Raw genomic sequence first — 21,153 nt, 5'->3', positions numbered from 1 at the left:
AAGAAAAAATTACCTATATAAAAATATGAGACGATACACGCGTCCCCTCAGAAATCTATCCATCATCAGGGGTCACAAGAGTTTAATTATAAAGAGGGCCCAGGCATGGTTCTGTTATGTTCTGATGATCTTAAAAGCAGAATGGAAAGGAAGAGGAAGATAAATACACTACGGGAGTAGGGGGAAAGAGAGAGAGAAGGATGAGGGAAATGATTTAACACGTCTAGGGTATAAGGGAGGAGTGGCAGCACTTGTGCCTCACCTTGGTCTGAACATCTCAGAGGAGGGAAGAATACACGTACACACACACACACACACAACAAAGAACAGAAATGTATTTCACTCAACAAGGAAACGGAAGGGAAAGAGGGTAAACGAAAGGAGATGACAAGGCGAGGATACGTGGAGGGGTGAGTCGGAAGCAGAACAAACTCCTAGAGAAAGGACAGCAAATAAAGAGAAGGAAAAGAAGAAGAGAACAGGATGGAAGAGAAATACACAATTTACACTCATAACTGTTAATATGAATGGGATGAACTCACCCATAAGTGAAAGAGGACAGCACAATATGCTGGAAACTAGAATCCAACAATAAGTTGTTTATCAGAAACACACTCGAAACATAAAGACGCACACAGAGTAAAGATAAGGAGCCGGAGCAGAAACTATCACGCCTCAGCTGAAGTCGAAAGGGCAAGGGCGACAATCGTGATCTCAGACAAAACAACAGCAAAAAGGGACCTAATTAAAAGACAAAGGGAAACTACATTTTGCTGAAAGGACAATGAATAACTATCAATGCTAAACATATATGCACCGAATGACACAGCACCTAAATTCTTAAAAGAAAAGTCCAATGAATTACAGGAAGAAAGAGGCAGTAAAACTGTAATAGTGCGGGTCTCAATATATTCTTCTTGGTACAGTGGAAAGGAAACTAACCTCATGGTTAGGAGACATCTGGGTTCAAACCCTGTTACCAATACAGAGTCATGTGACCCCAGCTAAGTCATGAGATTCTCTCAGTGATCTGGTTAGAAAAAAGGAAATGAAGGCCTGGAAAAGAATTTGAGAAAAAGTGAGACATGACAGACCTCTGAAGATTATTAAATGGGAACAGAAAGGGGCACACCTATTTCACAGGTAGGAATTATAGCACCTTCACAAAAACTGACCATGTACTAGGGCATAAAAATCTCCTGCACAAATGCAAAAAAGCAGAAACATTAAAAACCTCTTTTTCAGACCACAATGCAATAAAAATTATATTCAGTAAAAGGGCCTTGGAGGCAAAAATTATAAGTTAATTGGAGACTTAATCCTAAAGAATGGGTGGGTCAAAGTTCAAAAGTACAAGGAAAACCTGTAATCACTTGAGTTTGCTATAACAGTGTTTCATAAAATAGAATCCCAAACCAAAGCTCCAGAGATCCCCTAGGGCAGGAGGCCCCAATAGTTTGATCTCAACATCAGACAAGGTCAATCTCAGGTTGACAGCTCTTGCCACTCCCATCTTGCCCTGCCCCCCCCCCCCCCAACTTACTACCAGGAAAGAACTAATCAATTAGCAAGAATCTGTTGGGCACGTGCTACATGACAAGAACTATGCCAAGAACCCCAGATGTAAAGAGGAAAAAAGAAGAAACATACCTCGCCCTTAAGGGCCTTACATTCTATTGGGGTTAACAACATTTACATATATTCATATATCACAATACAAAATAAATACCAAGTAGTGGGGGGATAGCTAGGTGGATAGCACCATGGATAGAGCACTAGGCCTGGAATCAGGACTAACTATCACTATTATCATTACTACTACTACTATTACTACTCCGACGACTACTACTACTACTACTATTTTGAGAGGAAGGACACTAGCAGTAGAGGCAGAGGGGAGTGGGAGAATCATTAAAAACCCAAGTAGGAAGTGGCAGTCGAGCCGAACTGTGAGGGAACAAACATGAAGAGAGAGTATATCCCAGGCACAGGGAAGAGCCAGTGCCAAGGCCAAGCTGGAAAAAGCAGCAAAGGGCAGGAAATTGCACAGAATGATACTGGAATGGTAAGCTGGGCTCAGGTCTGAAAGGCTTTCAGTGCCGATGCTCCCCCTCATCTCAAGGCTGGAGAGGCAGTGCAGCCTGGTGGGATCACGTCCAAGGTCCCTAAGGCTCCTTCCAGCTCTCCCATTCTATGGTTCTGATTCTCTTCACAGAAAGTCACTACATAAATGCTAAGTACTGTTATTACATTTTATGTTGAGGGAACTAATCTGATTATGTAGCAGTATATTTTCATCACTGTAAGTGCTCTTTGATACACCAGAGAAGCTACCCTGTGTGGGGAGCACATGCATCTTCATCATGTCCATGACTGTTTCAGTTCCTACCTCCAAAAACCAAACACCACCTAAACCATCACTGAGGAAACATAAATCACAGAACTCTACACACAGAATTCACTCACCTGCCCTGCCAATTCCAAACGCTTGTTACCATAGTAGTCTCGGTCATCAACTTTATTGTCTCCTTGGGCCAAAATCACCCTGCGCACCATCACGGCAGTGTAGATACACTTTGCACGGAAATTGAATTCCTTCACCTGCATGCCAAAAAAATCAAAAAGGAAATTTTGAGAAGACACACGTTTCAAGGAAGAAAAGGAAGAAATGCATTACTGATATAACGTTCAATGGCATGATATATGAGAAAGCAAAGATACAAAGATCATAATTTCATGACTTTAAATTCAATCTGACACATATCTCTTAAAAAGCCATTGTGTGGGGTGAAAAGCTAAGCTCTGATAAAACACTGTCACTGTCCTCAAAGAGCTCACAATCCAGTAGCAAGACAGCAGATTATCAACCGGAAGCCCCAATAACTTATAGTAACTATTCTATGTATCACTTCAGATCTTTTTTGGAAATAGGAGGCATATAAATCAGAAATGCTTCAAAGATCCACGATTTCATTAGTGAGAGTTAGAACCATAGTCAGGAATTGTCCCATGCAGGGACAGCTGAGTTGAGTTGAGTGGTGGGATATGGGTATATTTGTGCTGGGAGAGAGGGCAGCTCGTTTCCCAAAGAGCCTGGCCCTCACCCCAATAGGGTTGGGGGTGGGGGGAGAGGGCAGGCAGTATTCAGGAGAGCAGCACCACAACAAAGGGTCTCAGACCAAAAGTGGTGGTGCTATAGAACAGTGGGCCAAGAGAAGACTGTAGAGTGAAACGTGAGGACCATGATCAATGCAGAGGATATGGGCTCTAGTCCCGGAAGATGAAAGCCTCTGGGAAAAGTCCTCTTTGCCCAGAGCAAGTTATAGCATCACAGATACAACTCCCTCCTTACCCCTCCAAAAGAGACAGACAGACACACACACGACATACACACATAATCGTTGAGAGCTGCTGGAGCCAAAAAAATTCATCATTCTGTGGACAATATGGTGATGAAGGATGATGCATAGTCTGTCACTAAGCATGGACTTGGGTTAAGAATTGCCTGCGCCTTCATGGTCCTAGCACAAGTATACAAAAGGTTTTCACAGAGGACAAATCCTAAGTAATTGTCACAAAGAGGAATTCCCTGCCTCTGCATCCCCTCCCCAAACTCAACCCCTCTGAGGGAATACTAGGGCACGCAGACATGAACATCCAAGACAAGCAGCCAAGAAGCGGCTACACAGTCCTGAGCAGTGAGTCAGGTGCACTGCCTCAGCAGTCACAGGAAAGAATGCAAAGCGGTTGACTTTGCTTCCAGGGATCCATCAGCTTCTAGTGATTATTTACAGATGGTCCTTTGGACAAACAAAAACACAATGTATTTCTGCCTCGGCTACCATGTTTATTAACATTCTAGCAACTTTTTGGTGAATTTTTATTGGAAGCCTTTTTAATGACAAACCATTTGAATTAAAAAGGACAATAGCCCTTTTATTTGGGTGTGGTTTTTCCAAGGACATCATTAACAATACATAACATTAGAAATTCTTTATATGTTATATAAAGTTCAGCTGTTTTCATACTAGGTTAGCATACTCAATTCCTGAGAACTTTTAAAACTTGTGAAAATAAAAATAGTATGCTAAAAGTTCCTTTGTCATCTTGTACACCCACAACTACTAAAGATTAATAAGAAGAGACAGAAGAAATTATGTTTTTTTTTTTGTTTATTTGCTCTTTTAAAAAAGAAAAGTCGGGGCAGCTAGATGGTGCAGTGAGTAGAGCACCGGCCCTGGAGTCAGGAGGACCTGAGTTCAAATCCAGCCTCAGACACTTGACACACATACTAGCTGTGTGACCTTGGGCAAGTCACTTAGCCCCAATTGCCCTGCCTTCCCCCTCAAAAAAAAAAAAAGTCCTTCACCTTCTCCATCTAAATTATAATCCAAAAATGATCAAAAGAAAAAACAGGCTTGGAGAAGTAATATTGAACGATGGCAATTTAAAGGAAAACTTGGTATTTTGACAATGTAATCTCTTATTCAGTTTGATCTAATGAACATTTTATTTTTCTGACTGCAGGTGTGGCAAGTTGGCATCTTCCTAATGACTTGCTATCTGATTATTCATCTTTGTACCAAATGGGAAAAATTAAGTGTCTGTCTACATTAACCCGATTAAGTCACTCCACATTTTTCCTTTTGGTGGATAGGACAGGTTCTCAGAGAGCTTTAATGAGTGACCAGTGATGAGTACAGACATCTAACCACAGGCTCCTAACTCCTTTTTCCTCTTTCAAAGGTGATAGTGTTGAGAAGCAAACATTACAACTAAACCAAAATAGCAAACCGATGTTCTCGGATTCCTTAAAGGCTGTTCTCACCTAAGAAAACAGTTGGCAACCTCTGCTGGCAGAATGCCAAAACAATGCTCCTGCATCCTTGGGGAATGCTAAGGGGCTGTGTGTCAGCACCAGTACACAAACGACAGCCCTTCGAGGGAAAGTGAACTTGAACTCTGAACTCCAAAGTAAGTCAGAGAGAGTCAGAGATGAGAGATGGGCCTGAGGCTGAGGAAGCCAAAACAAACTCTACAGATGGAGAGACCAGTGTGCCACGGGAAAAGTCTCTGCATGCAAGCTATCTTGTGACAGGTAGCCTAGGAGCTAACGGCCCCTGACTACATTCCCTTGTCAGTCAGCAAGCATTTACTAAGCACTGTGTGCCAGACACACAGTAATGTTACTAGGGCTAAATCAATCTGGAAATGCAGACCTCATTCTCAGTTCACTCCACGGAAAATTCTCCAGCCCATTCCCCCATTCTAGGACAAAAACTTCATTGCCTCGTGTCAAACCAAAATAACCTAACACTAGAGCTGTTCTGTATGTAAATTTTTCTTTTATGTGGCCAGATACAAGAAAAGCTGGTTTATCTGGCATCTACTGATGCCATGTCTATTGTGCCCAGTCAGTCAAAAGTACTTACTATGTGTCCGGCGCTGTGGATGCAAAGAAAGGCAAAACCACAGTATGTCCTCGAGGAGCTCAGCTTAATGAAGATGACATGCAAACCACCATGTACCTAAGAGCTAGAGAACAGAAACTGGAGGGAATCTTAGAGGGAAGGGGGGAAAGACGGGAGCAGGGAGGAGAGGGAGTAGAACAGACAGGGAAGTCATGAAATCTGAACAGAATCTTGAAGGACGCTGGGCAGAGAAAAGCCAGGAGGGCGAGGTGAACTGAGACAGTGTTCCAGGCCCAAGAGACAGGGAGAAGGCCAAGAGTTGGGAGACGGGAGTGATAAGTGGGAGGATCACCAAGGAAGGTCAGAAGAGGCCAGGCTGCAAAGGACGTTAAATGCCAAAAAAAAGCCATATAATATTTGATCCTGGAGGCAACAGGGAAGTTTACTCTAATTTACTGAAGAGGGCAGGACATGGTCAGACCTGTACTTAAGGAACACCACACAGGCAGCTGAGTGAAGGATGTACTGGCGTAGAGAGAAACTTGGGGCAAATGACACCCAGAAAGCTATTGCAACAGTCCAGGTGTGAAGCAGAGAAAGCTTGCACCAGGTTGGTGACCATGAGAGATCCTATCTGACCCTCACAACAACCCTGGGAAGCAGGTGTGACTATCATCCCTGTTCTATAGATGTCCTCATCTGAGGCTGACTGAGGTTAATGGATGTGCCCCAGGTCACACAAATCTGACTCCAGACCCAGCTGCCAGGAGAACCAGGAGAGCAGAGTTACAAGAACCTGGGGAGGACAGAGTGTCCAAGAGAAGAAAAAGATTATCTAAGATAGGCTGCAGAGAGGTCAGGAAGGATGAGGACAGACCATTCAGACTGGGCAATTAAGAGATCTTTAGTAACTCAGAGGAAACAGTTTCAGTTGAATGATGAGGTCAGACACTGGACAGCAGGAGATTTAAAATCAAGTCAGAGGAAAGTAAGTGGGAACGCCAAATATAGACAACTTTCTCAAGGTGTTTAGCCATGAAGAGGGAAGAAGGATACAGGCTGAGGGCTACCAGGGACAGCAGGAGTGCGTGAGACTTTTTTTTTTTTTTTAAGGATGAGGGGAATCCTGTAAGCAGCAGGGAATGGGAAAGGACCGAAGATGTCAGATACGACAAAGGTCTGGGAATCAGGAGACCTGGGCTCTCCAGTCTTGACTCCACCACCATCTAGCTGTGTGACTTTGGACAACTCACTCTCTGGAGCTCTGTTTCTTCAGTTAAAAAATGACACTAAGTCCCTCTAACATCCCCAGTATACTCAAAAACTCATCTGAGGCCATTTTAAAGCTTTCCTCAGGGAAAGGGGCCGAAATTAGAATCCTGGAAAAAAATTTTATCTTTAGGTTTGCAACAGGGTTATACTTCAGCATTTATTTGTTTGGTTTTAAAGGCATGACTTACTGGTACATGGGTGAGAATGGTTGAAGCCAACAGCTCTCTCGCCTCTTCCATCTTGGTCTTCTTCGGTCCCCCTCCCCACATCCTTTGTCTTCTTACTTTGTTTCCTATATATTTCAGGGCCTGAAAAACAAGTTAATGCCACAGTGGTGTTCAAATGACCGTTATCATCAGGTAGCGTTTCTGGAAAATGAACAGCCCAGGCATAGCCACACAGCACAGCCGTGGCCAGAGGAGTTTTAATAACCTCATCGATACAGCATAGCCAAATCACACAGCAGCACTGTGAAATCCTGCTGTATCATTATATGGCCAATCACCACCATCTTATGTCTATGGAACTAATTTCCCCCAGAAAACTGATGTACTAATATCATATTTTCAAGGAACTAATTAACGGGTATGCTAGTCATCACCTTTTATTAGAGAGAGCAACATTCGATTATGCAAAGCAAATTGACTAAATCACAATACCTCTTTTAAAAATTAACTATCAGTCATTATTATTTAAATAACTAGGTACAAACAAAATATATATTCATAGCAGATGGAAGGTAAACCACTTCTTGGATCAGTAAAGGTCTCCTGAAAATAGTGGATTTGAGCTGAGTTTTGAGGGAGGTCAGAGAAATTAAGAAGCAAAGCTAAGGAGGGAAACATCCTAAGCATGGGGGTTGGCCAGCCAGTGCAAAAGCCCAGAAACAGGAGCTGGAGAGTCATGCAACGGAACAGTAAATGGGCCAATGGAGCTAAATCCCTGAGTACACGAGGAGAGTGAAATGTAAGCAGACTGGAAAGGTTGGAGGGGTAGGCTGTGAAGAAATTTCTGGGCCAAACAGAAGACTTTACATCTGATCCTTAGGGAAAGAGGGAGCCATCGGAATTCATTAAGTAGGGAGATAACGTGGTCAAAACATCTTAGGAAAATCATCGTGGCAGCTCAATGGCAAACAGGCTGGAGTGGGGAGAAACTCTGGGTAGGAAGACCAATTGAAAGCTACTGCAGTAGTCAGGCAGGAGGTGAGGAGGCCCTGAACCAGGCTGCTGGCCTCCTCTTCCTACACCCAGTCATTACTCTGACTGCGTGTTATAGTACATGATGGAGTGATCCTGTGCTTGGCAGATAGGGACTAAAGATATCAAGAGACTGAACAGGTGATTTCTGGCAACCCCTGAGAACCCTTTGAGCTCAAGTTGTAGGAAAGATTACTCGTAAATCATCTCAGAAAAAAGAGCTCTCAGCTGTCCTTTGATAAATCTCCAGGAAGGCTAACTTACAGCTACCTTTAAGATCCTGAGCCCAGATGAGTGGGTGGATAGTGATGCCATCATCAGAAACAGGGAAATGGCCAGCTGTAGGAGGTGACAGTAGGTTCACTTTTGGGCAGACTGGGTCGGAGGCCCTGGGGGCACTGGCAAGTAGTTGGCGATGCAGAGCTCGCTTCCCTGGCCTACTATGCTGGCCCAGAGTCTGACCTAAAAGTGCACTCGGTACCATTCATTTATATTTACTGAAGCACCACATGATTCTAGAATAAAAACCCAAAATATTCTATGGAAGAATGAAGCTCCAAGCAGAACAGGACATTAATATTTCTATAAAATTAATCTGTTCACTATTTAAAAGAAAAAACAAGGTGCTTCTAAAAATCCAGACGAGCCTTTCATTCTGCACCCCTACCCTCCATGGCCCTGCCAGGACACATACCACAGTATCACAGAATTCTCAGGGCAGAAAATACTCTTACAACGGCAAACTTCAGGGGTGGTTGGCATGTTCTGTTACACCAGAGCAGGTCACCCCTCCATCTGAGTGTTGGGATGGCCCTTAGGGGGAGTTCCAGTGGAGTGACGGAGACCACACACAACTGGATGCTTGGATGGGAGGCCCTGGAGGAGGGGAATGGCTGAATAGGAATGTCAAGAGAGTCAGCCATGGGAAAAAATCCGTCGACTAAAGCAAAGCCACTTAGAGAAGGAAGAATAAGATGCATGATCTATCCAAGTACTCTGAGAAATGGGCTTCTTAGTTTCTCATTGCAACAGGAGTTTCTTGGCTCCTCACTCTCCCACTCACCAAGACACCCTGCACAGCCATGTTCTTTTGATAGGTAGTTCCTTCCTCCCATCTCCTCTCTCCCACCCCTGCCCCCCATAAGCTCTCTCAACTCTCAACCCCAACCTCTCTAAACAGGAGACGCTGCATGAATCCCTACAGAAATGAGCAATGTTGAGTTTCCAACTGAATGCCACGGCCAAGGACACCTATGAAAAGACACACCTGCATCTGTGTGAAAATCTGAGCTTTCTGGCACTCCTCCAAACTCGGACCAAAGGCAGCCATCACGTGCTCCTCAGTGCCAATCATCTGCACGATTTCTTGGTCACTCTCAACACCCATGGCCTAGGATAGGAAGAAAAGGCAGAAAGAGGGTTGGCTTTGTGTTAACTCGCTGACATTTGCTTATGCTAATTTGGCATTGTTTGCCGGTATTACTCCTAAGCAAAAGCCAGCTCTTCTCTCAGAAACAGTGCCATCTGGCATTGGCAGCACACGCTCCAGCTTGGGAAGAACCTTGATAAGGAGAAGAAAACAAACGCTCTGAGTACATTTTGCAAAGTTTTAAAATATCCTAGTATAAATTCTTAATAAAGAAGGAAGGTGGAGGAGACCAGCCACCACGACAGACAAGCTGAAATTGCCTAGCCAAAAGGGTGTGATCTCTGACACTAAGTTTTACTGAAAGATACATAAAGGATCACAAACAGGGCCCAATTATTATTGCTACAAGATTCATTTTACTGGATGCCATCACCACTCATTTTGTGATACAGCTAAAAAAATCCCACTTGTAGGACATTTTAGCATTTTATTTTCATCATTCTATAGGAATCGTTTAATACCTTAGTTTTTAAAAGAGCTTTATACACTAAGAAAGTGCTTAGCAGCTTTTAGGAAAGTCTCTTTATCAGTAAGCGTTTCAAGGTGGCAAACAGCAGTGCGGGTCTTCGTGACTTCCAGATGGTGCTGAAGCTTGTCCATGCACAATTTGTCTGGAATTCTGCCAGATCAAGAAACAGGGAGTAAGCTCACTAAACCTCTCTAGGCCAAGCAATAATGTGGTTCTCAGAAGTTGGGCAAAAGTTCCCTCTGCATTCAAATTCTTCCTTTCGAGAACTAGAGCAAAGGCTGGACTAGAAACACTTGCCAGGATATAACCAATTTCCAAACATAGTATCTGCTGTTTTCTGGTTGCACAAAACAACACCAAAAAAGCTTCTGTTTAAAAAGACTTGGAAAAGGCCGTTCTTATCTGTACACTGGCATCAAAATGCTTCCCACCATGAGGGGAGAGTGGATAAAGTGATGGGCTCAGAGGCAGAACCTCCAGTCTTGGTCCTGAATCTGCCATATGCTGGATTTTGCCTCTTATTCTGTCCCCAGCACTTATCAGAGTGCCTGGCACATACCAGGTACTTCAGAAATGTTTGTTAAGCTGCCTGACTGTCCTTCCAGGTGACCCTTTCTGGAGCCCCAACTCTTCATCTGCAAAGGGGAGGGCTGGATTACTAGATAATTTCTCAGGTCTCTTCCAGCTCTAACATCCAAGGTTCTTCATTCATCTCTGCTTTTTCCTCCGTGAATTTGCCTTGAGGTCTCTTTTAGATTGGAAATGTAGGGGCAGGTAGGTAGCACAGTGAATCAGAGCACCAGCCCCAGAGTCAGGAGGACCTGGGTTCATATCTGGCCTCACACACTTGACACACTTACTGGTTGTGTGACCTTGGGCAAGTCACTTAACCCAATTGCTCTGCCTTCCCCAATTGCCCCGCCTTCCCCCCTCCAAAAACAAAATAAAACAAAGACATAGATTGGAAATGTAAAATTAATGGGAATTCTGAAGCTGTGGGAAGGAAAGGAAGCAGAAATGTTGGAAACAGCTGAAATGTATATAGTATTTTCTTTTTTTTAGAACCCTTTGCAAACCTAAAGTAACTTCATTAACTTAGAATATATAAATGTATTGCATGTAACGCAATATATAGTAGAAACAGACTCTGAGTCTGGGAAAACCTGGCTTTAAATCCTGCCTTGGGCACTGATTAGCTGTGTGACTAAGCGAGCCATTCTACTTCACCTAGAAAATGGGGATCAACAAGACTTCCAATTCCTTGGAAAGATCCACTGAAGTGACAAGACAGAGACAGGACTGGATCTGGGATTTGATTAATAAAGAGAACTCGTATATGAGGAAACACCTTCTGCCAACACACAGCAACCTCCTCTCTTCAATGTATAGTTTTAGCTTTGACTAAAGCACTTAGAATGTAAGTGACTTGTCCAAGATCATACAACCAGGATGTGTCAAAGGATGAACTAACAACCCAGGTATTTCTGGCCCTTACAGCCAACTCCCAGTGGGTACATCCATCTCCTCTGACTTTACTTTAAATCCTCAGTCACCTGGCTCATGGTCTCATCATTTGACTGACTGCCCTCTCCAATACTGCCAAGTCTAATGGCTTTTTCCTCAATCCTCATCCTTCTTGACCTCTCTGCAGCCTTTGAGAATGTCAACCATCATTCTCTCCTCAAGTCTGCAGGACACTATTCTCCCCTGGATTTCCTGTCTTCCTTGGTCTCTTCTGCTGCACTTTCTTCCAGGTCAAGTGCACTAACCATGGAGGTTCCAGTAGGCACTATTCTGGGCCTTCTTCTATTCCAGGTGTTCTTAACCTAGGGTTCAGGAACTTTCTATTTTAGTATTTTAACAATATATTTTTTCATAATCCTGTGTATTTTATTTTATTCATTTAAAAACCTTAGTCTGAAAAGGAGTCCAAATAGGCTTCAAACTTCCAAAGGGGTCCCATGACACAAAAAAGATTTAAGAAATCTACCAAGGGTGACTGAATTTGAAAGTCAAAGGGCCACACTTGAGGACCTAGAGGGTCACATGTGTCCTCAAAGCTGCAGGTTCCCCACCCCTGCCTAACTTGCTTAGAAATCTCATCAGCTCTCAAGGATTCGGTGATCTCTATGGAGACAACTCCCAGCTTTAAACATCCAGCCCAGAATTCTCTGTGAGTTCTGCTCTTCCATCACCAACTACTTTTCGGATTTCTTGTACTCAACGTGGTGCCAAACAGAATTCATCCTCTTTCCCCAGCCCCGCCTTCCCCTCCAATCTTCCTGTGGCCGCTGAGGGGACTGACCATCCTCACAGCACTTCAGTTCACCCGGAGTGCCTCCTCATTTCAACCCGCCCTCCCTTCGGCCCCCACAACAGCTGCTATACAACCCAAGGATGACGCGTCAGCTCCCCATCCAACAAACTCCAGTGACTCCCGATCTACCTTCAGGGTCAGATACAGCACCCTGCACCAGCGTCCCAGTCTGCTTACACTTGTACTGTACCCCTCCCTGGCAACTGATCCATTTACTGTTCCTTACACCATGCTTTTGCCTTGGCCGTTCCCCACACCTCTCCCTCATCCCCAGCTTCCCTGGCCTCCTTCAGGACTCAGTTCAAAGCTACCCTTCTGCAGGAGGCCCTTCCCCACTGACATGTGTTCTATCTACACTGTCTATGCCCCCCAGGCACCTAATTCTTTACCTGTTTTCTTTGGCATTGATTGTGAGGTCCTCGAGGACAGAGATAGAGTTCTTATCATTCCTGAATCCCCAGCTCTTATCATGGTGCCCGGCACCCAGCAAGTAATTAATAAATGCTTACTGACTTACTATGCCACATTCTTGAGCTAAGATAAAATATGTAAAATGTTTTCAAAACTTTAGAGTGCTGCAGAAGTGCCAGCTGTCATCACAACAACATTTGTTCATAAAAAACATCGGGCTTCTTTCAAAATGTGAAACTCCATTCAAGACTATCTTCCTCCATTATTCTACCAACAGGCTGATGGGGGGAGAACAAGCCTTCACATATTTTTTGTTTTTTGGAGGGGGGAAGGCAGGGCAATTGGGGTTAAGTGACTTGCCCAAGGTCACACAACTAGTCAGTGTGTCCAGTGTCTGAGGCCACATTTGAACTCAGGTCCTCCTGACTCCAGGCCACCTGGCTGCCCCTAAGCCTTCACATCTTTAACAGAACCTGCTCAAGCAGATTGCAGACATAACATTCCAGGGTTTCAGAATCCACCAACCTTCAATAAACATCCACTTAACCTCTCTTTACCTCAGTTTCCTCATCTGTAAATGAGTACAACAGCACCTCCCTCGCAGGGCTGTTGTAAGGTTCCAATGCGCTATGTACATGAGGTCACAACAAGCACCAAGCCAGCTTGATTCAGCTCAGTGAGTATTTATTAGACGCCTCCTGCATGCAGGGCACCGTGGGAGGCCATGCACTAGTGAAGTCCAGAACCAGCACCTTTCTAAGGCCTCATGGAAAACATTTTCATAGTGCTGAAAGCTAAAGACCGAGGAGGGGCCAGCCAAGATGTCTCGAGTTCACACCAGCAGTGGGAACAGCAAGCATTTCAATGTTAGTAATGTTGAAGATGGATGTGTGATTCTCTTCTCAGTCACCACAAAACTTTTTTTCCAGTTTTATAAATGACTTGTTTACAACATTTCCAAACATACCTTCTTCCCTTACCTAATGAACATTCCTTTGGTACAAAGAATAAAAAAGTGAAACAAAACCAACTTCCAGGCCAAATGCCCTAACAGCATACATAACAATGTACACCCATGGTCCTCCAGCTCAAGAGCAAGGAGAGAGGCTTGTTCAGAAAGGGACTTTTAAAACAAAAGGCAGTTTTGACAAGGATTCAAAACCCTCTAGAGCACAGTATACTCTGTCTCTCTTATAAAAACCAACTGAGAACAGAATACTACTAAACACAGATGAAAAACCTGCACCCCAAAGCAGCAACTGAATAAACCAAGCCGGTGGAAACTTTTTCACATACAAACGAGCTTACCAAAAATTAAAGAGGCTAGCAAATAAAAAGTCAGTCCTAGACCAACACTTTCTCATCCACAATAAGCAAGCGCCCCTTAACAAACAGCAGATCTGGAGAAAGTAAGTTCTGTGTAAGACAAGCATGAAAACGAAGAAAACCACCTCTCTGGTCACCAAGTTAAAGCACTATGAGGATGGATCTGAGGAATCAACCACCCCTCCCCAAAGTTACCAATCATCAGATGCAGCCAGTGACAGGCCTTTTACAGACACTGCTGAGACTTCAAGGAAAAAGATCATATTCAGGACCTAACACACATAGGTCTCCCTGCTCCTTGGCAGCAGACATGGGTTTTTGCCTTTCTTTGTATTCCCAGCATTTAGCACAGGGTCTGGCTCATAGTCGTCAACAGTCAATAAACATTTATTAATTTATTAAGTGCCTACTACATAGCAGGTGTGTAAGAAATGCGTGCTGCTTGGAAGATAGACTTTTTTAGAAAAAGTAGAAACTATAACAATCCTCACTAAAGCTTCCAACTTCAAGGTCCTGATACAGTTGCTAATGAAGTCAATTCAAGATCCAGACATAAAAATGAATCAGTCTTGGCTCATAAATATCTATGTGGCAACTTAGAATAGAAATGTTGGGCTTTACTAGATATCTGAGTCAGAATGTGTCATGAGTCCACACAGAAGTTGTCAGGTTCAATTTAACAAATAGTTAGCATTAAGCATCTACTCTGGAGAAGCAATGTACCGGCTTTGTTACTGGTGATCAACTTGTTCTCCCAGTGACTAGTCACATTCAAGGAGCCACAGGTAAGGGAGAAATCTCGGGCTCTGGGGGAAAAAAGGTCTCTCTCAGCACAAAGCTTACTAGTCCTCAAGGGGTTCAAACACTGCTCCCACTGGCCAAATATGGTATATATGAACAAAATGAATAGCAGCAGAATCTCCAATTTTTTCCCTACCAAATCTGCAGCTTTTTGCATAATCAGATAATCCACAATGGCAAGCATTGGTGATAGAATCCCCTATCAGGTTTAAGGCATTTCAGTGAAAAACAAAAAACTGTGCTTCTACTACCCCCTACTATGTTTAGAATAAGAGCAATAAGTGAGGTTTAGTTAACTGGGAACTTACCAACTATAAACAAAGGAGGAAATATGCCCTTATTTATGGAGAAAAAACTAAATAAAATTAAATCAATAAGGTTTTACTTCTTATCACTCACACAAAAACCTAAGCACAACGGTCTTACCATATTTCCCCATGTATAAGATGCACCTTTTCCGAAAAATTTGGGGTCTAAAAACTGGGTGTGTCTTATACAGTGGTTACTGATTTTTTTACTTGCATTTCCCGCTTTTTCATGCTTGTTGTCTTTGCGCTCTTGTTTCGCATTTGTTACTGGTATGTCAGGTTACGTTTTGCCACGTTCTGCCCAGAAATGTCTCAGTGCTGAATTCAAGTTAAAAGTGATCCAGTTTGCAAAAGTGAATGGAAATTGTGCTGCTGAACGTCCTCTTCCAACTGAGAAAACAATCCAAGACTCGCCACAGGAAGAAGAAACCCTACTGAAAACACCATGGCAGAAGAAGGCCATGAGAGGCAAGTCAGCAAAATGGCCTGATTTAGAGAAGGAATTGAAGATACGGATTGAAGAGCAAAGGGGAATTGGAATCCCTGTGTCCACAAAGATGGTTCCGCATGAGGCAAGAAGAACTGCTGATGAAAAAGAAGTTACTGATTTCAAAGGAGGAGGTTCATGAAACGGTATGGACTAAGCATGCGTACACGCAACAGACTTGCCCAAAAGATGCCTGAAAGCTATGAGCAGATGAATAAAACCTGAGTTCAATAACTTTATGTAATACATTTTTTTTCAAATTTTGGGCCCCAAAATTAAGGTGCATCTTATACATGGAAGCATCTTATACATGGGGAAATATGGTATATACACATTCATGTCTATAAAGATCTAGAGAAAAGCTTTCTTCCTTTATCTGCAATTATTTGAAATATGTTTTTCCACATTTCAAGAGAATCTGAGTCATGAGATTTAGAACTAGAATTAAGAATCTTGGAGATCATCCACTGCGACTGACTTATTTTACAGAAGAGAGGAAACTGATACCAAGATGAAGGGGCCCAACAGCACACAGTTTGCTAAGCGGCTGCTCTAGGTTTCAAAACCAGGGCCTCTAATTGTACATTTCTTTCTGTCACACTATATTCCGTTTCCTACTAAGGCAGGAAGGGAACTCACGTATTTAGGATCTTCAACAAAGTTTGCAACAAAAGGGGAGTTTGAGGGTTAATTCTTAGAATTAATTGAAATATTCTGTTAACAATAACAAAAAAAAACTTTCCCAAGATTCTGGTTAATCAAGCATAATTCAGCATACAGCAGGAGGACACATATTTCTAAACCAAATTAACTCTGCTCTCTTAATGAGTCCAATTCTCCCCTAGGAATAATTTATTTTCCCTCATCATCTCTTTCTGATGCATAGTGTTGTGGCCTCCTCTACTAGATGGTGAGCTCTAGGAGGGCAAGGATTGGATCTTACTTATATGTGCATTTCTTCTGGTAATGAGCAGTGTAAATCAGACATAGTGGGTATTTTCAAGTGTCTGTGGAATGGTCATTTTATCTTTCAGATAAGATACCCTATGGCCTACAGATCCACAGAACATGACGATAATAAAGGGGAACCAGAAGCCAGTTGCCAACTTGAGTAAGGCACATGCATGGAGGGCAGGAAATATTCTCTATGACACATAAAATCATAAAGTCACAAATTAGCAGGGATAAGCATAAAAGAAAAGCAGGGCATCTGCTCTTTTTTTTTTACTTTGATGAAACCAAACTTGGGGAAATTTTTATTTCAAATAATTTTACTATTGCATCAGGTAGTTGAATTCAGCCCCTATCAAAGGTCGCTCTGTGGAACCTCGCTGTTCCACGCCGCATTCAGAGAGGCTGCAGGATGACAGAAGTTGAAATGGCAGAGGATGGAAAGGAAAGCTCACCACTGCCTCCTGTGGTGGCAGCTCAGCCACGTGGTCACATTGAGCGTAAGATGGAAAAGTTGGCTTCTTAGTGGTCAAAAAATACTGGGTAAAATGTTTATTGTTGGTTTTTCTCAAAAAAACATATACAAAATAATGTATCCATGTATGTTCTTTCTACTTCACCTTTTTTAAGGGGGGCATTAATGATCAGATAACTGAATAAAACTGGAAAGATCAACAAGTAAGAAAGCAATAAATAATCAAGGCATGGGCTTGAGATATAGAAGAAAACCACATAGCGGGGCAGTATCTCTCCATAGGAAGTCTACCTCTTGGTTTTCTTCACCATCTTGTCTTTCCCTCTTGTCTCAGAGGAAGAAGGAGCCTGCGTTGTGCTGGAGCTAATCCTTCATTTGGGTCCATTCCAGCTCTTCCAGAACCTTCCTCTCTCATCTTCCCTCTCCCTCAATTTCTCCTCTATTGGTTCATTCCCTGCTACCTACAAAGATGGGAAGGTTGCTCTAGCCTCAAAAACAAACACACACACAACTAGATATAGATACAGACATGTATATACGTGTATGGATGTATGTATATGTGTGTATACCCACAGATACATATTCACACATATACGCATGCCCTTAGGCAACCACCTTTTCCCTCCTCCAGTGCAGAGTGGGCAGGGAGGGTGTCAGGCCAGGCTAGGGTTACTACAGTCACTTCCTCAGCGCCCACAGAATCTCAGCCCTCAGCAATCTGCCTTCTGTCCTCATTCTACCAAAGAGCTCTCTCCAAGGTCACCAATGACTTCTTAATTGCCCAATCCGATGGCCTTTTCTTGGTCCTTATGCTCCTCGACCTTTCTCAAGCCTCTGACACTGCTGACCACTGCCCTCCATTTCTGGCTACTCTGCCTTCCCTTAGCTTTTGGGACACTGCCCTCTTCAGGTTCCCTGACTTGCCTGGTCATTTGTTTCATTTCCTTTAGTGATCTCCTTTCTCAATTCACACACTACCTGCAGATGCCCCCAAAGGCTCTGGCTTCAGCCTTCCCTTTTTTTCTCTCTAAACTCTCTTTGTGATCTAATTCACTTTTAAGACTTTATCAGTTCTATGCAAACAACTGCCCAGATTATACAGCTCTTGTGTGATCAGCACTCCCTAATGGGCATCTCCAGCTGAAGGGCTCCAGCCATTGCCTCAAAATCCAAACAACCATTATTTTTTCCCTCCCTGCACCCTAAACAAAACCTGCACAGCTTCCCCGCATCCAGGTTTTATTGATGACACTACCATCCCTCTAGGTGGGGTAGAGGATTGACAGGCTCCTAAAGAAATGAAGGCCATCCATGGGCTATTGTCCTTCTGCCCTCCCTTACATTCATCTTCTAGGATTCTCCCAGCTCATCCTCTTGGGGGGACTACTGTAATACAGTGTTACTCTTGAATTCAAAAACCATCAAGGACTCCACTCTGCCCAAAGATAAAATACAAATACCTTCCAGAGGTACTGAGTACCTATACTGAGTACCTGTTTCTGACCTACTTTCAAAACCAGGTTTATTTCATTTGATTTACTTTCAAAAACTAGACTCCAACCAAATGAAGCTACTCTTTATTCCCACACCTCAGCCTGCCCTTCTTATCTCCTCAGATTCACCCACGCCCTCTCCTGTGTGTGGCACACTCCATCTCCTCTTTAAACGCTTTTCTCCCTTCAAGCTGCAGATAAGGTGCCCCCCTCCCAGAAGTCTTCCCTGATCCCCCAGCCAAAAAACCACCTTTCCCTCCTCCAATACTCTTGTGGCAGAGCATCTAAATGCACAGTCCAAAAGAATGAAGGAAAATCATTGGAATTATCAATACTATTACAAAAGCATACAGATCTAAGTGACAGACCTAGGAAACAAAACACAATGCAGCAAACTGTGAGATTACTGATAACATCAAAAACTTGGAAAAACAAAAGAATCTGGATACTACATTTTAAGAACTTAACAAAGAAAATTCCCCCAACTAGTAAATTCCCCATAACTAGTAAAAACCAGTGAAATGGCAGCCAGAATCCACAGAACATTCACAAAGATGTAACTGTCTAGACAGATCACATGTAAACTCTAACACAGTAACAAATATGGAAAAATTCTATAAGCTGCCAGAAGTAGCAGCTTATTAAGGAAAAACAGTAAGGACCACAGCTGACTTCAGGGCAGAGAAGCTATTGGAATGGATTCAAAATTAAGAATGGGGTGGCTCTCTGGGAAGGATAAAGGGAGGATATTAGGGGAAATTTAGGTAATTTATTGACTAAAAAAAGTTAGCAATAAAAAAAAATTTTAAAAGAATGAGCCATGAGCTTAGAATTACCAACCTATCTACCACAAAAACTCACATTTTATGAAGAGAGGAGATGGATGTTTAAGGATTCTGAAAATATAAGGATATCTGAGACTCTGAAAACATGGAGACATAATTCATACAGGTCCTTGAACAAATAAGCTATCTAGCCAGAAAGATAAGCAACTAAAACAAGTAAAATAAAATACCTACTAACAAAATGAGATCTCAAGAGCCCTTAGTTTCATTATACTGGCTAAATCACTAAAACTTATAGAACAGCAAAATACGATTATATTGAATGTCCCACATTTTGTTTAGTCATTTCCCAATTGATAGGCATCTTCTTTGTTTCCAGTTCTTTTCTAGCACAAAAAGTGCTGCTATCTGAACTTGATAAATCTAACCTCAAAATAAATAAGAAAAAAGTTAAGGAGGTAAACAGAATTTTAGAAAAGGCAAATATGATAGACCTCTGGAGAAAACTGAATGGGGATAAAAAGGAATATACTTTCTTCTCAAAAGTACATGGCACATACTCAAAAACTGACCATGTACTAGGGCATAAAAACCTCACAATCCAGTGCAGAAAAGCAGAAGTAGTCAATGCATCCTTTTCAGATCATGATGCAATAAGAATCATTTTTAATAAAGTACCATGGAAAAATAAGCTAAAAACTAATTGGAAACTAAATAATTTAATTCTAAAGAGTGAGTGGGCCAAAGAACAAATCAGAGAAACAATTAATAATTTCATTCAAGAGAATGACAATAATGAAACAACATACCAAAACTTATGGGATGCAGCAAAAGCAGTTCTTAGGGGAAGTTTTATATCTCTAAATGCCTACATGAATAAAATAGGGAAAGAGGAGATCAATGATCTGGGCAGACAGCTGAAAAAGCTAGAAAAAGAGCAAATTGAAAACCCCCAATTAAATACCAAATTAGAAATACTGAAAATCAAAGGAGAGATTAATAAAATTGAAACCAAGAAAACTATTGAATTAATAAATAAAACAAAGAGCTGGTTTTATGAAAAAACCAATAATTGACAAACCTTTGGCCAATTTGATTAAAAAAAGAAAGAAGAAAATCAAATTATCAGTATAAAAAATGAAAAGGGTGAGGTCACCTCTAATGAAGAGGAAATCAAAACAATAATTAGGAATTATTTTGCCCAACTGTATGCCCATAAATTTGACAACCTTAGAGATATGGATGAATATCTACAAAAACATAAACTGCCCAGACTAACAGAGAAGGAAGTGAAATTTCTTAATGACCCCATATCAGAAAAAGAAATTGAGCAGGCCATCAACGAACTCCCTAGGAAAAAATCTCCAGGGCCAGATGGTTTTACATGTGAATTCTATCAAACATTTAAAGAACAACTAATTCCAATACTTTATAGACTATTTGGGAAAGTAGGTGAAGAAGGAGTCCTACCAAATTCTTTTTATGACACAAATATGGTACTAATACCCAAACCAGGTAGAGTTAAAACAGAGAAAAAAAATTATAGACCAATTTCTCTAATGAATATTGATGCAAAAATTTTAAATAAAATATTAGCAAAAAGATTGCAGCAACTCATTACGAGAATAATACACTATGACCAGGTAGGATTTATTCCAGGAATGCAAGGCTGGCTCAATATTAGGAAAACTATTAGCATAATTGACCATATCAACAACAAAACTAGCAGAAACCATATAATCATCTCAATAGACGCAGAAAAAGCCTTTGACAAAGTACAACACGCATTCCTATTAAAAACACTAGAAAGCATAGGAATAAGTGGAACCAAAAAGTGCTGCTACAAATATTTTGGTGCATATGGGGCCTTTCTCTTTGCCATCAATCTTCTTGGGATATATGCTTAGGTATGAGTTCTCCAGGTCAAAGGGTATGGACATTTTAGTAATTTTCTTTGTATTATTTAAGATTGGTTCAATTCACAGCTCCATCAAGAATGCATCGGTGTGCCCATCTTCC

The 21,153-nt window shown here is 42.1% G+C and overlaps 1 protein-coding gene across 2 annotated transcripts in view; it reads right to left on the bottom strand.

The window, feature by feature from the left end:
- POLR3B (RNA polymerase III subunit B) overlaps nt 1-21,153 on the bottom strand; it is a 138,752-nt gene that overhangs the window by 89,314 nt on the left and 28,285 nt on the right. For both annotated transcript variants that reach the window (XM_036760385.1, XM_036760386.1), the window contains 3 exons: nt 9,150-9,272; nt 6,872-6,991; nt 2,467-2,601 (listed from right to left, as the gene is read on the bottom strand). In XM_036760385.1, coding sequence (XP_036616280.1) covers nt 2,467-2,601; nt 6,872-6,991; nt 9,150-9,272 — 378 coding nt within the window. The remainder of the gene's footprint in view (nt 1-2,466; nt 2,602-6,871; nt 6,992-9,149; nt 9,273-21,153) is intronic.

The sequence above is a fragment of the Trichosurus vulpecula genome, chromosome 5, assembly GCF_011100635.1.
Source record: "Trichosurus vulpecula isolate mTriVul1 chromosome 5, mTriVul1.pri, whole genome shotgun sequence".
Classification (NCBI taxonomy): Eukaryota; Metazoa; Chordata; class Mammalia; order Diprotodontia; family Phalangeridae; genus Trichosurus; species Trichosurus vulpecula.
This window is presented reverse-complemented; position numbering and strand designations above follow the sequence as displayed.